The sequence below is a fragment of the Microcaecilia unicolor genome, unplaced genomic scaffold, assembly GCF_901765095.1.
Source record: "Microcaecilia unicolor unplaced genomic scaffold, aMicUni1.1, whole genome shotgun sequence".
NCBI lineage: Eukaryota > Metazoa > Chordata > Amphibia > Gymnophiona > Siphonopidae > Microcaecilia > Microcaecilia unicolor.
In genome coordinates, this window is record NW_021963731.1 from 8,288 (window position 1) to 26,470 (window position 18,183).

At 43.8% G+C, this 18,183-nt stretch overlaps 1 protein-coding gene across 1 annotated transcript in view; it reads right to left on the reverse strand.

Moving 5' to 3' along the window:
• Positions 1–1,923: 1,923 nt before the first annotated feature.
• LOC115459592 (coiled-coil domain-containing protein 186-like) overlaps positions 1,924–18,183 on the reverse strand; it is a 193,876-nt gene continuing 177,616 nt past the window's right edge. The window contains exons 16-17 of the mRNA XM_030189400.1: positions 8,212–8,431; positions 1,924–2,156 (exon numbers count right to left, since the gene is read on the reverse strand). Of these exons, the coding sequence (XP_030045260.1) occupies positions 2,082–2,156; positions 8,212–8,431 (295 nt within the window). The 3' untranslated portion in view covers positions 1,924–2,081. The remainder of the gene's footprint in view (positions 2,157–8,211; positions 8,432–18,183) is intronic.

Genomic DNA, 18,183 nt, shown 5'->3' on the forward strand with positions numbered 1-18,183 from the left:
ATGGATCAAGTAGCCCAGCAACATTCCAAAGACGATTCTTCATAAAATAATTTTCCTCTTCATGGCTCAAAGGCAAAATGCGATGTTATGCTAAAATTTTAAAACATTTTCAGAAGATTCTCTTATTTTTTACATCGTCACTTCTGGATGTTTTAAAGGGAGGCATTTCCCCCAAACACACAGGAAAACCACATAAAAGCAAAGAATCATGCTAGTTCATTCTGGAAAGCATAGTAACATAGTAGATGACGGCAGAAAAAGACCTGCACGGTCTATCCAGTCTGCCCAACAAGACAAACTCATATGTGTATACCTTACCTTGATTTGTACCTGCCTTTTTCAGGGCACAGACCATACAAGTCTGCCCAGCAGTACTTCCCGCCTCCCAACCACCAGTCCCACCTCCCATCACCGGCTTTGGCACAGACCGTATAAGTCTACCCTCCACTATCCTCGCCTCCCAACCACCAACCCCTCTTCCCCCCACCTGCTCCGCCACCCAATTTCGGCATAAAATAGATGCCCATTTTAAGGGAAATAGGAGGAACCATGAATAATACTAAGCTGTTATCAAAGTGCAAGACTTTTGTTGTTAGACTATGGTCAATCGACCAACCACCTGGGAAATCCTATCACAAGACAGCATACTGCTTACAACAGCAGTGTCTCACTCTCAAAGTAAAAAGGTGACAGAGAAAACAAGAGCTCACCGAACGCTCTCATTCCTTAATATTTTTTCCACCCTCTCTGCAAGAGCATTTTGCATGGTAACACAACGCTATGCTGGTCAAGACTTTGGAATTAAAAACAATTCAGAATGCAGCTGCCAGGGTAATGGCCCACTATGATGAAGGACAAGTATACTTACAATTAGGTTTGTGTTTTTATACTTGGGCTTATCTTTTTGTAGTCATTCACCATTTTCAACCACAGTAGGATGCTTTGGTTGGAATTTTGGCTCTGCTCCTGGTTCTAAATCCATGCCATGTTCTGGGGAACCATGTGAGACCTCAAGAGACAGATTTTCTACTCAGCACAGCAAACTAAAGAGAATTTAGCACAGCTGTTACAATACACCATGGGGCATTTAAATGGAGCGTATCCCTTTTATCATTATCCCTTAGCTGTATGTGCTATTCATTAAATACCTAACCTTATATGTGTCAAGTACTTGCATATTTATGAATTCGTTTTATGTACAAAGAATTTAAAAAAATGGCAAAAAAAAAACCCTAATGATAGAATATTAAAATGCATGCACCAGGCTTAAATCTAGGATGTCATGCCAAAGACATGCTTTGCTTAAACATCTTTCCTGCACCTAGCACCTCTATTGTGGCACCCATGGAGAATCGGAGAGGATGTATGTATGACCACCTCATCATCTACTTAACCATGAGATCAATTATTACCGTTTCATTGTCTTAGGTTTTTTCTTGGCCTTTGTAAAATACTTGTGAATCACGTGACATTTTTGAAGACATCTGTACGATGAGGAGAAATTATTACATTAATTTTTTAAAAAATTCAAACTAATCCCGTCATAGTCCTTGACTCTTCCTCTTGGACGAGGTCTCTCCCTGGAGAAATTCTGCTGTTGTGAGCATACAAAAGAAAAATGTTCTTCCTCAGTGCTCCTTCGTGTCCTTGCTGATCTCGCATCTACAGCAGGGTCAAACAGGAGAGCAGTGTGATCTTCGCATGGTTAGCCATGACATTATTCTGATGGGACACTGCAACCATGCCATAAAATCACAAGCAACGTAAGAGAAAAGTGTGCTGAAGTTTTGGGTGCAGAATTATTATTTTGTTTCACAGATATGATGACAGCACAGGTTTTGATGTCTTAAAAAAATAAACCAAGCAAATTCACCCTCAGGAATGCTTTTCTATGTTTTAAAAAAAAAACAAAAAACAACGTGCAAGAATTCTGAAGGAGTAAGTTTTCCTAAGCAGGAAGCGCACAGTGAATGCTTAGAAATCCATGGCTGTCTTAGATCCCAAAGGAGAAACAGCAAGACCGCCTATAGCACTTGCTTGGCTCTGCTGAACGCTCCAACTGTGTTTTTAGTTTCGCTTTGTTACACCCTTCGTTCCAGTTCACGCTGGTGCTTAATAAGCCGTTCTATTTCTGTTCCTAGTGTTTGCAGATTTTCCTTCAAACAGAAAAAGGGAGAAGAGAAAAAGCCAAAGTCAGCGATGGCAAAGCACAGGATTCAAATTTGACAAGTTTTGCTATTTCATACTGAACTTGAAGGAGCCAGGTTCACCGCTCTCTACAAGTCCCATTCTATTACTAATGTCTGGGTGAGATAGTCAAGATTTAAGGAAGACTCTCAGGAGAAGATGCACAGAACTCTGGAGCAGTAGGAAACAGCGCTAAAAAAAAACACCAGCTGAACACCGAATCAGAATTACCAACCAATATTCAACATTAACAGCATGAAAATTATATGCACACTAATGGGCCGATGATCAGGCTCTAGAGGCTGTTAGTGACATACTAGCTCCTGTGTTTGCTACCGCCCCATGATCAGAGCCCCCCCGAGCGTGTGAAACAACGTGCTTGCGGGCTCTGAATGCAACTAGCATGCAAATGCATGCAGAACAGGGCTATACCTATTCATCCCCAATGATCAGCGACCAGTGCACCAAAAATTGGTACGCTGGCCGCAGCAAACACTATGCCAGCTCGGAGCTGGCGTTAGGGTTTGCAGACCATTGGGGAGGAATGGTGAGCCCTGTCCAGCATGCATTTTCATGCTAGAAGGCCTCTTCTAGTGCATAGTAAAATCACTAGTTCACCTTAGTAAATGACCCCCTTAATCCCTAATAATGGGTCCAAAGCAGCAAACAGCTAATTTTAACTAAGACTGAGTAAAATATAAAATGGGGTTTTTCCTGCCTTCTTTGTTTTTAAAATAAAAGGCATTAAAATAACTAAAATAAGCAATAGGGGGAAAAAACTCCCCCTCCAATTCTTAATTTTTAAAATACCTATGGCTGGCCCTACATCTACCATCTGTAAAGGACATGATGAATGAATTGGGGAGCCTAGCAACATTGAGGCAATTCTGCCCATCAGACGCTATGGGAAAGAACACATCAAGGCTTCTATTTCTGTAGACAGAACTTCAATCTGTGCATATATTTCAAAACGTGTTAGTGCAGCGTGATACTGGTAACCACTGCTAGAGCACTACAGGTGGGCAACTTTGTACAGCTGACTGCTAAGAAACATCCTTAGCTAAAACTGCTACTACTACTACTATTTAGCATTTCTATAGTGCTACAAGGTGTACGCAGCGCTGCACAAACATAGAAGAAAGACAGTCCCTGCTCAAAGAGCTTACAATCTAATAGACAAAAAATAAATAAAGTAAGCAAATCAAATCAATTAATGTGAACGGGAAGGAAGAGAGGAGGGTAGGTGGAGGCGAGTGGTTACAAGTGGTTACGAGTCAAAAGCAATGTTAAAGAGGTGGGCTTTCAGTCTAGATTTAAAGGTGGCCAAGGATGGGGCAAGACGTAGGGGCTCAGGAAGTTTATTCCAGGCGTAGGGTGCAGCGAGACAGAAGGCGCGAAGTCTGGAGTTGGCAGTAGTGGAGAAGGGAACAGATAAGAAGGATTTATCCATGGAGCGGAGTGCACGGGAAGGGGTGTAGGGAAGGACGAGTGTGGAGAGATACTGGGGAGCAGCAGAGTGAGTACAACAAATTACTTTCTTATGCATTAATCTTTGTTATGTATCCTATACTGTTTATTGTAAGCCGCATTGAACTCAAACTTGTTTGGAATAATGTAAGATACAAATGTCACAAATAAATAAATCTCTCTCATGAATATTTATTGTGGGTATCCTGACTGGCTAGACCAGGTTTGGGAACCACTGGTGTAGCTATAAGGTCCTCTTTTCCCCTTTTCAATTTTCTGTGCTCTTTACTTTTTCTCTGTATTATATGAAAATGACTAAGAGGTTCTTTTACTAAGGCGCACTCACGTTTTTGGTGCACGCTATAATTGTGGGCGCGCTAACCGTTAGAGATGCCAATGCATTCCTATGGGCGTCTGTAATGTTTAGCAGGCGCTAAAACCGTGAACGAGCCTTAGTAAAAGATGCCCTAAACTTGGAGGTTCCGTAGATTTGGATTTGTTATAAACTTTATCTGCAGTTTACCTGTATCATTTGCTATATGATGCTTGTTATTTGTAAATTACAGATCTACTATAATAATTTGCACCTCCAACGTTCTGAAGCTGACTCCGTGGCACACTGCAGTGAAGGGTTTGTAAGGGTTCGTAACTCTGTAACCATCTCTCTCTGTCCCGCCCTCGCGTCAAAACGTGATGACGTCGAGGGCGAAACAGTGAGAGGGAAGGGAACGCTGCAGAGTTGCTAGGCAAAGGAACGCGACGTCACCAGCATGAAGGACGTATCAGAGGTTGTTCTGCGCATGCGTCACTTCACAAGTCTCTCCCGAGCCACCCAGCGATTCTCCTCTCTCCCCTGCCCCCCAGCGATTCTCCTCGCTCCCCTGATTACCTCGGTCGAAGCGGCCGCGTCATTGAAAGCCCTGCCCGTCTCCAGCCTTCCCTTCGAGTTCGTTCCCTCAGAGTCCCGCCTTCTGACATCATTTCCTCTTTCCACGAGGGCGGGACTCTGAGGGAACGAACTCAAAGGGAAGGCTGGAGACGGGCAGGGCTTTCAATGATGCGGCCGCTTCGACCGAGGTAATCAGGGGAGGAAGGAGAATCGCTGGGTGGCTGGAGGGGGGGCAGGGGACAATCACACACACTCTCTCTCACAGACACACTCGTACCCAGTCACACTCTCTTGTCACATATACACACTCGCACATTCACTCTCTCTCTCTCACACAGTCACTCTCACACACACTCTCTCTCTCAAACATACACACTCCGAGGAAAACCTTGCTAGCGCCTGTTTCATTTGTGTCAGAAACGGGCCTGTTTTACTAGTTTTGAAATAAAGACCTCTTGTTAAATACATTTTAAAAAGCACTGTGAAATCACAAACTAGGCTGTACATATTAACATCATACTGAATGCATATAACACTTGTGAAAGAGCACTAGTCCATTTTCGTAAATTGGCATGTCCACATTTCTAGTTTGTTTTTAAATTAAATAATGATTTAATTAAAACCAAAACCATATAGAGGGGGGCTTAGCTCTGATAAGCGTTATGGTATTTACTTAAAAAGAACTCAAAACCAGAAAAGAGTTAAAACCATGATGTAATATGTGCAGAAAGTTTGAAATCTGTCTGATTGCTGAGAAGTTTCCACGCAATTAACAGAGGATGTTACATTGCATACCACGCAAGTGACAAGCACCAGGTCATCCACTGGGAATAAAAGGAGAGGCTTTGATCATAGATTCATTTCCATATCTTCTGGAATAATCATTCATGAAATAAAGAATAAAGCTTCAGCTACAAAGCCTTATTAAACAAAATCCTTTGGAGATTTAAGCGTCATGTATGGGAATTTTCTTTGAAACCCTTTATTAGCTTGTGTGGACGAATCTTTGGTTATTTTGATTAAACAATACATTTCAAGGCTTAAGCTGTTCATAACATTTCTAAATGAAATGAGCATGCCCTCTGTACATCTAAGAACTCATCAGTTTCCCAGCCATGACCCTATTAATGCTACATGACAGATACTCCCTCCTCTGGGAAATAAATACTGGAGTGTTGGTTATATTTTGAATGGCCCGAACTAAAACACAAAAAAAGTTAAAGTATTTTTGTACAGTAACTATTTTTTCTAATAAATGTATAAACTCTGTACTGCTAGTTTTCACATTACTGGCAATGCAAACCTCAAAATAGCCAATAAGATAAAATGGGGGGGGGGGGGGGGGGGGGGAGGGGGGAAGAGACCTGGGAGTGATCATATCTGATTACCGTCATTTACCTTCAGGTGGTCAAACAGGTATAAAAAGGAATGGAATGTTCGGGTGCATATGGAGAGGAATGACAAATTAAGTCCCACAAAATTGGAGTGGAGGAGTGGCCTAGTGGTTAGGGTGGTGGACTTTGGTCCTGGGGAACTGAGGAACTGAGTTCGATTCCCGGCACAGGCAGCTCCTTGTGACTCTGGGCATGTCACTTAACCCTCCATTGCCCACCGCATTGAGCCTGCCATGAGTGGGAAAGTGCGGGGTACAAATGTAACACAAAAAAAAACTGCGGGGGTTTAAGTGTCAAAATACAAACAGAACCCAATACTTTCTTATAGGTATGGAATCACAATGGTGAACAGAAGCCTCGGAGGCGCCTCGTTTCCCACTACGACACAGCTCAGTGCCTCACTCATATCATCATTGGCTTCGATACAACATCACTTCTAAACATAAAGAACTCAACCACCCGTGAATAAAAAACCACTTTCTAAACATTAACGTGGTTGTGAAACTGTGGTAAATAAACTACAATCTCTTCATGCAACTCTCAATCTACTAAGAAGAAAGCAACATGCTTCGGAGGAAAAAGCCTGTGTAGGTCTGTAGTCAAAAGTTTGCCTCTGTTCTCTGCTGGTCATTTCCCTTCCTATTCAAACAAATATCCTTCTGGCTTTTATCTGTTCTATATTATACCGCTCCCTTTTGCAGCCCAAATGAATGACCCTATATTGTTGTCGCATTAAATCATAGCTGCCAGGTTTTAGATCATTCCTCCAGCTACACTAAATTTCTCTTCTGGTTATTCATACTTTCCAGGATGCCTACCCTGTTGCACATTATAACGTCATCCACAGAAAAGCACATTCTTTCCCAAAAGCCCTTCTATAATATATTGCTTATGAAAATGTTGAAAAGAACCAGACTAAGTACCAAGTGGAGGAGTGGCCTAGTGGTTAGGGTGGTGGACTTTGGTCCTGGGGAACTGAGTTTGATTCCCACTTCAGGCACAGGCAGCTCCTTGTGACTCTGGGCAAGTCACTTAACCCTCCATTGCCCCATGTATGCCGCATTGAGCCTGCCATGAGCGCAGGGTACAAATGTAACAAAAATAAAATAGATACTATTGGAGATTCTACATGGAATGTTGCTACTATTGGAGATTCTACATGGAATGTTGCTATTCCACTAGCAACATTCCATGTAGAAGCCTGCATGGCCACATTGATGATCTGCAAGGGCTGACTTCTACATGGAATGTTGCTAGTGGAATAGCAACATTCCATATAGAATCTCCAATAGCAACAGTGGAGGAGGAGTGGCCTAGTGGTTAGGGTGGTGGACTTTGGTCCTGGGGAACTGAGGAACTGAGTTCAATTCCCACTTCAGGCACAGGCAGCTCCTTGTGACTCTGGGCAAGTCACTTAACCCTCCATTGCCCCATGTAAGCCACATTGAGCCTGCCATGAGTGGGAAAGCGCGGGGTACAAATGTAACAAAAATAAAATAGATACTATTGGAGATTCTACATGGAATGTTGCTATTCCACTAGCAACATTCCATGTAGAAGCCTGCACGGCCACATTGGTGATCTGCAAGGGCCGACTTCTACATGGAATGTTGCTAGTGGAATAGCAACATTCCATGTAGAATCTCAAATAGTAGCAACAGTGGATGAGTGGCCTAGTGGTTAGGGTGGTGGACTTTGGTCCTGGGGAACTGAGGAAGTGAGTTCGATTCCCACTTCAGGCACAGGCAGCTCCTTGTGACTCTGGGCAAGTCACTTAACCCTCCATTGCCCCATGTAAGCCGCATTGAGCCTGCCATGAGTGGGAAAGTGCGGGGTACAAATGTAACAAAAACAAAAAATCCCTGTGTGGCCCTTTCCTTGGAGTGGAGGAGTAGCCTAATGGCTGGTGGAGTGGGCTGAGAACCTGAGGAACTGGGTTCTATTCCCACTGTGGCTCCTTGTGATCCTGGGCAACTTACTCAACCCTCCACTGCTGCAGGTACAAAAACTTAAGATTGTGCGCCCACTAGGGGCAGAGAAAAGTACCTGCATAGAATAAATGTAAAGTGCTCTGGTATCAATTTATGACCCTTTGCTCTTTTATCACCTCCCACTCAACCAGTTTGTAACCCTGTCAGTCTCTTTGGGGTCATATTAAGGTCAAAATAGGTGCATCAAGATCCTGGTAAGATGTACCCAAATGTACAATTACTATTAATCCCCCAAACACTACCTTATAGAAAACTTTTAACAAGAAAATTGCAGGGTACTTACCTTCAGGGTTATATTTTTTAATAGAGTGTCTTCTAACACAGCTTGTAGCTTTCTGTTTATCTCTAAAGACAGCTCTAAGGTCAAGCCACTGTCTGCTGGATGCGATGTATACAGAGAAGCCATAATTCCTCCACGTCTACTCAAATGAACCTTGTTGAAATCCGAGGCCTCCGATGAGAGTGTACCAGCTTCTTCCCGCAAAATGTAGCTTTGAATAATTCTGTAAAAACAGTAAATGACAGCTCACTAAATAACTGGTCTGAACACAGTTTGTCATTGTCCTGTGATTATATGAAGGGCTATAAAATACAATGTAATGGAAGTGGAAAAACATACTTAAAATATTGTATCACATTCAAATAGTAAGTGAAACACAACCTCAAAAATACAGTTATAAGCACTGCTCCTGTGCAAGAAGGTAAGTCAACTGGTTAGTCTGTGATTAAATTATACTGTAACTCACACCAAAATGTTTCTGATAAACGAAATAGACGGGGAATTTGAAAATGGATACAAACAGAATTCTTGTGCTGGGTGAGAACCTGCCACTTAGTTGGATGGGGCTCAGCTTTTACTTATGGATGTAGGGCAAGAAATGAAGAAGAAAGGCGGAAAGTAAAGAAATAAATGGAAAGGAAGCCCTGGAAACGGAGTTAAGAGGGCAGATAGCAGCACAATCGGATACTGGGCCAGCATGATCAGAAAAGTCACCAGACAACAAAGGTAGAAAAAAATCATTTTATTTTCTGGAATATGTCCAATCTGAGAATTTACAAATGGTGTCTTATTTTGCACTAGGTATACTGGAGCTGGTGAAAAAAAATCATGTTAGTTTTTTCTCCTATACTAGTATATTTTCAATGATGTCTGTTTATATGCGCCATGGCTGGTATAAGGGGTGTGGCTAATGTGGGTGTGGCTTTTTAATGTATTTATAAATGACCTAGAGATGGGAATAACTAGTGAGGTAATTAAATTCGCCGATGACACAAAATTATTCAGGGTCGTCAAGTCGCAGGAGGAATGTGAACGATTACAGGAGGACCTTGCGAGACTGGGAGAATGGGCGTGCAAGTGGCAGATGAAGTTCAATGTTGACAAGTGCAAAGTGATGCATGTGGGTAAGAGGAACCCGAATTATAGCTACGTCTTGCAAGGTTCCGCGTTAGGAGTTACGGATCAAGAAAGGGATCTGGGTGTCGTCGTCGATGATACGCTGAAACCTTCTGCTCAGTGTGCTGCTGCGGCTAGGAAAGCGAATAGAATGTTGGGTGTTATTAAGAAGGGTATGGAGTCCAGGTGTGCGGATGTTATAATGCCGTTGTATCGCTCCATGGTGCGACCGCACCTGGAGTATTGTGTTCAGTACTGGTCTCCGTATCTCAAAAAAGATATAGTAGAATTGGAAAAGGTACAGCGAAGGGCGACGAAAATGATAGTGGGGATGGGACGACTTTCCTATGAAGAGAGGCTGAGAAGGCTAGGGCTTTTCAGCTTGGAGAAGAGACGGCTGAGGGGAGATATGATAGAAGTGTATAAAATAATGAGTGGAATGGATCGGGTGGATGTGAAGCGACTGTTCACGCTATCCAAAATACTAGGACTAGAGGGCATGAGTTGAAGCTACAGTGTGGTAAATTTAAAACGAATTGGAGAAAATTTTTCTTCACCCAACGTGTAATTAGACTCTGGAATTCATTGCCGGAGAACGTGGTACGGGCGGTTAGCTTGACGGAGTTTAAAAAGGGGTTAGATAGATTCCTAAAGGACAAGTCCATAGACCGCTATTAAATGGACTGGAAAAATTCCTCATTTTTAGGTATAACTTGTCTGGAATGTTTTTACGTTTGGGGAGCGTGCCAGGTGCCCTTGACCTGGATTGGCCACTGTCGGTGACAGGATGCTGGGCTAGATGGACCTTTGGTCTTTCCCAGTATGGCACTACTTATGTACTTATGTACTTATGTACTTATAATAGGGGTGGAGTCAAGTGGTGACCCCGCCCACAATGAGTACCGGCACCTTTTTTTCTACAAAAAAAAAAAAAAAAAGCACTATATTGTAAGTGAAACATCAAAGCATTACAATGAAAGTCTCACAGGAAGAGGATGGGAAGGGTTAAGTGAGAAACGGGGGAGCTGGGTGGATGAGAGACAGGGAGATATGCACGATGATAAGAGGGTGACAAAGCAGTAGAATTTTATGGTTTAAAATGGGCTAGAAAACCCAGATCTTTGTTAAGTCCTGTGTGGTGGGTGTCAAAATATTTAATAATTCTGACTTCAAAGGTCTTACGTTCTTGTATGGTTTTAAAGTTACCTTTCAGGATTCTCACTGTGAAGTCACTGGTACAGTGTCCTGGTCCTGTAAAATGCTGACCAACAGGGGTGGGAGCCCTACTGGCACCAGTATTGTTCATGTGATGTCTATGTAAATTGAATCTTGTCTTAAGCATCTGGCCTGTTTCTCCAATATAGCACCCCTTATCACACTTTTTACACTGAATGATATATACCACATTGGAAGATGAACATATGAAGGATTCCTTTATGTTGTATACTTTTCCTTTATGAATGTGAAATGTTTTGGCATAGTTTGCAACTGGCTATATTGCAAGGATGTGTGCCACTCATCTTTTGGAGTTTCTATCGGGAGCATGCTTCTCACTAGTTTGTGTTTTAAGTTGGGTGGTTGTCGGAAGGTCAGCACTGGTGGGGATGGGCATATCTCTTTCAGTAAGTAGTTTATCCTCCTGGAGTACTGGCTATAGATGTTTTATGATTTTTCTCAATTTTCTAGCTCTGGGTTGTATGTCACTACAAGGTGGATTCTGTCTGTGGCTTTCTTTTCCTTGTACTGTAATAGATTTTCTCTAGGTGTTTTAAGGGAGGAGGCAACATTCTTGGAGATTATTTTGGGATCGTAGCCTTTCTGTTTTGCTGGATAATAAATCAACAAAGCTTCCAAACATCTCCCTATATTAAGTTTTTAAGTGCCACTAAGAGGCATATATAACATGAAGATATAAATTAGGGCACAGTTTGGACAGAACAAGTACATGCATGGAATAAATGCACACATTTACATGTAGGTGTAAATCTGTGTTCTCAGAGACAACCATTGGTTATAATGGCTTTTTTTAAACAAGCTCTTTTTAGTAGCTGGATTCAGAGCCCATTTTGTTTCATTTATTCTTTGTAACTCACTGGAAGAAGACCCATGCTTGCTCCTGGCCTAAGACAATCACTGGTTTGTTTGAGGAAAGGGGAGGGGGGACTATATCCACATAAGTACAAACTGGGGCAGAGTAACATCCTTTTGATTGGTGGGGCCAAACAAACCGAACTCTGCTCCCAAGGCTTTAATACTGTGTAGGACAAAACGCTGGTCAGGCCCCGGTGGCTTACCCTGTTTTCTGACTACGGTTGTGCATAAGGGGTCATGGTGTCGGATCTTAGCTCTAGTTCTGAATGAGCTGAGAGACCAAGGGAACAGAAGGAAGTTGCTGGGTGGGGAAAAAAAAATGAAGGAGCAAGACCATAGAGACTGCATAATCATTAATGAGAGACTATTTTCACCACTGTTTTTAGTATTTTTATTTTAAAACGTTGACTGATGAAATATAGAGTGGTTTCCAAAACAGGCAGGCAGAACGTTACCGTGTTTCCCCGAATATAAGACACTGTCTTATATTAATTTTTGCTCCCAAAACGGCGCTAGGTCTTATTTTCAGGGGATGTCTTATTTCGGGGAAACACGGTTGGCCCGGCCACCCTCCCTCCATCACTCCTGCAACTAACCCCCCCACCCAAGATGGCTCCCCCACCTGAAGTCGCCGGGCCCCCCCCCCCTCCGTCACTCCGGAACTAACCTGAAGCCTCCTTTCACTTGCCTTCCAGTTCGCGTCGCAACAAGCAGCAGGGCAGGCCTCTCCTTCCTTCCATGCCCCGCCCTCGCCTGACGTTACGTTACGTCACGTCAGGCGAGGGCGGGACACGGAAGGAAGGAGTGGCCTGCCCTGCTGCTTGTTGCGACGCGAACTGGAAGGCAAGTGAAAGAAGGCTTCAGGTTAGTTTCGGAGCGATGGAGGGGGGGGGCGGCGATCTCGGGTGGGGGGTTAGTTGCAGGAGCGACGGAGGGAGGGTGGGCAGACCAACCGTGTTTCCCCGAAATAAGACATCCCCTGAAAATAAGACTTTGCTAGGCTTTACTTTCGGGGGAGGCCTTTTATTTACTAAGGGCACCAAAACCTGGGTAGGTCTTATTTTCGGGGGATGTCCTATTTTCGGGGAAACACGGTATTAAGTGCAGATTTCCCATACAGAGTGTGATGAGCCTTTAGAGGCCACAGCCCGGTCCACTGAGATAAGACCCTTGTGGGTCCACGTCCCAGTCCACCTAATCCTCCAGTGCTCACCAGAGCTTAAGAATTTTGCTCAGAGAGAGCTCTCCACTATAGCACCTAATACAATCAGTGTCAAGGTTAGGGCTCCTCTTTAACCTTAGAGTGACTTTTATCCCCCTCCAGTTCTTTACTCCCAACACCTCTGGAAAGGTCTTTCAAAAATTATACAACAGTTCTGGTACTTTTCCCTCAGTCACACTGGTTATCAGGCTGAAGATATTATGCAAATCAGGTTGCTTTCTGACTCCATCATTATTCAAATTAGCTTCCTCTACACTTTTCTAACCAATCTGTAGGGGGACGACTTCTTCACACAGATAAGTCATAAAACACTCTTCCAACTGAGTCCTTCTTGGGAAGAATTGGAATCTCAGTTAAAACAGCCTCCACACCTTGGAGCCTCCACACCTTCCACTACAACTTTACAGTCCTATCCTCCTGGCTGTTAGTCCAAATCTTAGTTTGAAAGACCCAGTATTGCCTCACACTAGGATCCTCACCACAGTTACAATATTCATCATCACAACTTCAGGATAAGTATCTCCTTTGGTGTAGCTGTCTTAGCGTCTTCTTTAGGGTCCATGCCCCGGGATTCTCAACCCACATCGTCCATATCTCTGGTCTTGGCTCACCAGCCACTTAGCATCCTTCCTTCTTCTCTGAGGTCCCCTCCAAGCACCCTCTATCGGCCCCTTTCAGGTCATTACACAGGTCCTCCCCCTGGGAGAGCTCCCTTGGGTGGCCAGGTCATGTCACGGCATGACCTACCCTTATCACAAGAGTCACTATATCCAGTTTCTATCCCCTCAAATTCCATCAGGATCATAGGCAATTTCTAATCCTCAAGTTCTCTTAATATATGCCAAGGAACATACTTGGCCATGTCTAAAGTAGGCGAATAATTACTCTGACAACTTATCATTGGCAGTTTGTTTTTGTTTTGCATTTTTTAAACTCTAGTTAGACTCGGAGCCCAATGGGCAAACCAAACACCAGCACACAGTATATTTATAGGGTTTCTGACTTTAAGTTTAATACACATGCCCACACACTCACAAAACATCCCTGATACAAAAAAAATGTTTACTGGCTGAACAGGAAACCGCTGCTTCTCCTGCTACTTTCATTTCTTCATTTGACTGTCTTTGATACTCCCTTCTCTTTGTCACTTCTCTGCACTGAAAACTCCTCAGCTGTGTAAAACATATGCATTTGATTTCACCCGAAAAGGTACCCAGCAATGGCAGCTGTACAGTGAAAATATTAATAAGGAGACATTATGACTTCCATGTCCATGAAAAGAAAGGTGCAGATGCCCTGCATCGCTGGGAAATTGAAACATTAAGAAAACTGTGAAAGGGAAGGGAAGGCAGGAGATACTACGTATGAGTTGTATGCAGTTTTCTTTAGACCTACCAGACCAATCCAGAAAAAGTGGGTATTGTGCCTGCCTACCAGTGGATGGAGATTAAAAAAAAATAATCAAAAAAATCAAAAAACAAATTAGCTCCCTGTAACTTACCCCTTGAAGGCTCTGTACAGGCATAGATAACCAGTACTTTAACTGACAAAGCAATGTGTGATTTCTTTTGCATGAATGATCATCTGCAGATGAATTATACAAATGGATCCAAGTGAGCATCATACAGCCAAATATCTAGTGAAGGGTAACCAGTGGACTGATGATAGAATAATTCTGGAAGCAAGTTATATTTACAGCATCATAAGCAGAATACTTGATCGCCAAAGCCTACAGAGGCAAATTCACATTATATAGAGAAAAAAAAATGCAGAAAAAACAAACTGGTTACCCCACAAGGAGATATTCCTTAAAGCTGTACACCTCTAGTCAAATGTCAAAGACATCCAGACCTGTAAGAGAAAGCCCTGTCTTACTCCAATGACACATAGCTTCTCAACTAAGTGAGGAACTGTATCAGAATAAGGCAAGGTAAGATTGTTAGATTGTAAGCTCTTTGAGCAGGGACTGTCTTTCTTCTATGTTTGTGCAGCGCTGCGTACGCCTTGTAGCGCTATAGAAATGCTAAATAGTAGTAGTAGTAGATAGATGAATTTCAAGATAGAAGTTCTTCACTCTGTGTAATGATAAGAAATGTTTACACTGTAAGCTGCCTAGATATTCAATATGATGGGCAGGACAGTAAATCCTGAATAAACCTTGGAAACTCAGAAACTGTCATGGAAAGCAAGTAAGAAGTCTATAAACCCCAAAACCAGTGGTGTGCTGGAGCCGGCTCTGTCCGGCTCGCAAGAGCCGCTTGTTAAATTTTGAAAGCTCTTGCGAGCCGGTTGTTGTTGGGGGCGAGCCAGCTCCATTAGGGGAGGTAAGCATGGCAGGAGGGCGCCATCACAGGCCATGCTTACCTCCCCTGCCGCTCCGAAACATATCCAACGAACGATGTCCTCCCCCCCACCCTCCCCTCCCGCTCCCATCTGTCTTTTTAAATTACCTCCGTCGAAGCGCGCGCTATTTAAAGCCCTGCTGTGTGCTGGCCGTCTCTCCAGGCTTCCCCTGCTTGCTTCGGTGATGTTCGCGCCATTAATCCCGCCTTCTGACGTCATTCTGACGTCATTTCCTTTTTCCGCGAAGGCGGGACTAAGGGCACGAGCATCAACGAAGCAAGCACGGGAAGCCTGGAGAGACAGCCGGCATGCAGCAGGGCTTTAAATAGCATGCGCTTCGACGGAGGTAATTAAAAAAGACAGATGGGAGCGGGAGGGGAGGGTGGGGGCGAAGGACATCGTTCGTTGGACATGTTTGGGAGCAGGAGGGAAGGGCAGGGGAGAGACTTGATGGGCATGGATGGAGAGAGGGGGGCAGGGGAGAGACTTGCTGGGCATGGATGGGGAGAGGGGGGCAGGGGAGAGACTTGCTGGGCATGGATGGGGAGAGGGGGGCAGGGGAGAGACTTGCTGGGCATGGATGGGGAGAGGGGGGCAGGGGAGAGACTTGCTGGGCATGGATAGGTAGAGGGGGGCAGGGGAGAGACTTTTCTGGGCATGGATGGGGAGAGGGGGCAGGGGAGAGACTTGCTGGGCATGGATGGGTAGAGGGGGGCAGGGGAGAGACTTGCTGGGCATGGATGGGTAGAGGGGGGGCAGGGGAGAGAGGAGAGTTTCAGGACATGGATGGAGGGGAGAGCAAGAGAAATTCTGGTCATGGATGGAGGGGAGGGAAGGGAGAGAGAAGAAATGCTGGACATGGCGGGAAGATAGAGGAAGGAGATTAGATGAGGGAAAAGGAATTGAGGAGAGAAACTGCACATGGATGGAGAAAATAGGCAGAAGCTGGATCCACTGGACAGTCAAGTCTGCGGAGGACCAGAAATGAAGAAGAAAGGAGGAAAGAAAAGAAATAAATGGAAAGGAAGCCCTGGAAACGGAGTCAAGGGAACAGATAGAGAGCAGCAGAATCAGATACTGGACCAGCATGATCAGAGAAACAAAGTCACCAGACAACAAAGGTAGAAAAAAATAATTTTATTTTCATTATAGTGTTTGGAATATGTCACCTAGGTGGCTACAAGAAGAAGTCAGTATGTTGGGAGCATGTTTCCATTCCTCTCTCAAAGGCGTACAGATTCCCTCTACAAGAGAAACTCTATTTGCGGTACTCGCAAAAAATTTATCGTCAACCCCATACAGGACAAGATGTGTTATCTGGAAATTAATTTCTTTGGTCAATTGACATTTTACCTCTGAGGAGTATCAGAAATACTTCTACAGTAATTCTGGCCAGAGAAGGAAATGGGAGAACATCCACCTGCCCTGAGAAGGAAGAAAAAGAAAGCAATTGGAGAGAGAATGTGCCAGGGGCACCACGGCCAGTGCCTAAATCAGCAGCTGTCAATCCATTGATATATTATTGGGATCCAAGAATAAACCATTCCTTTTCTGAAAGGAGCAATGTGGAACTGTGGAAGCATGAGAGATCCTGCCAGAACATCCGAGGATGGAGCAAAGTCTAAGAAGTTATGGACCAAGAAAGGGATCTAGGTGTCATAGTTGATAATACACTGAAACCTTCTGCTCAGTGTGCTGCTGCGGTTCGGAAAGCGAATAGAATGTTGGGTATTATTAGGAAAGGTATGAAAAACAGGTGTGAGGATGTTATAATGCCATTGTATCACTCCATGGTGCGACCGCACCTTGAGTATTTTGTTCAATTCTGGTCGCCGCATCTCAAGAAAGATATAGTAGAACTGGACAAGGTGCAGCGAAGGGCGACAAAAATGATAGCGGGGATGGGACGACTTCCCTATGAAGAAAGACTAAGGAGGCTAGGGCTTTTCAGCTTGGAGAAGAGACGGCTGAGGGGAGACATGATAGAGGTATATAAAATAATGAGTGGAGTGGAACAGGTGGATGTGAAGTGTCTGTTTACGCTTTCCAAAAATACTAGGACTAGGGGGCATGCGATGAAACTACAGTGTAGTAAATTTAAAGCGAATAGGAGAAAATGTTTCTTCACCCAACGCATAATTAAACTCTGGAATTCATTGCTGGAGAACGTGGTGAAGGCGGTTAGCTTGGCAGAGTTTAAAAAGGGGTTGGACGGTTTCCTAAAGGACAAGTCCATAGACTGCTACTAAATGGACTTGGGAAAAATCCACAACTTCGGGAATAACTTGTATAAAATGATTGTACGTTTGGGTAGCTTGCCAGGTGCCCTTGACCTGGATTGGTCGCTGTTGGGGACAGGATGCTGGGCTCGATGGACCTTTGGTCTTTTCCCAGTATGGCATTGCTTATGTACTTATGTAAGATCAAAATGCTCCTAGCAGGGCTCCACCTCCATAGCCTTACCATAGGAGGGAGAAAAACCAAGCCCAAACACAAACTGACTCCATAAATTTATAAAAAGAACTACTGAATTTGGACCACACAAAATGGTTAGGGAACCTGATGACAGAGGTTGCCCATACCAGCAGTTGCAGAAGAACAATTGTTCCAATGTTTCGTCGTTAAGACACGAGACTGCTATTGCAGAAGGAAATAAAAAATGAAACTGAAAGGTAGGAAATTTAGAATGCTTATAGCCCAAGAGAAGAGGTGACATAACCAGAGGAGGTTCTGGGAAGAGGAGAAACCAGTCATGTCCAAGGAACAGAAAGTTAATTGCCCTACTGTGTTGTCACTTCTAGGGACGAAGCCATATAGAATACACAGACAATAAGGCAAGGCGTCACCAGACTGCATATAACAGAAGAGAAATAAGTGAGACACCTAAGATAGATAGATACTGGACCAGATTGAAATAGCCATTTGGAAGATTGTATGCCAAAAACTGGGAGTACCACCTTTCTGCGAAATAGCCAAAATGGCTTACCTATTACACACAGGAACGTTTAAGGAGAAAAATGACTGGCTTGCACAGTGGACAAATTAAAAGTTGCCAACAGGACCGATCTAGATCAAGGGTGTCTAACCCCGGCTCTCGCCAGGTCAGGTTTTCAGGATTTCCCCTGTAAATATGCATGAGATCTATCTGCAAACAATGGGGGTGTGCATGCAAATAGATCTCATGCATATTTATTGAGGACATC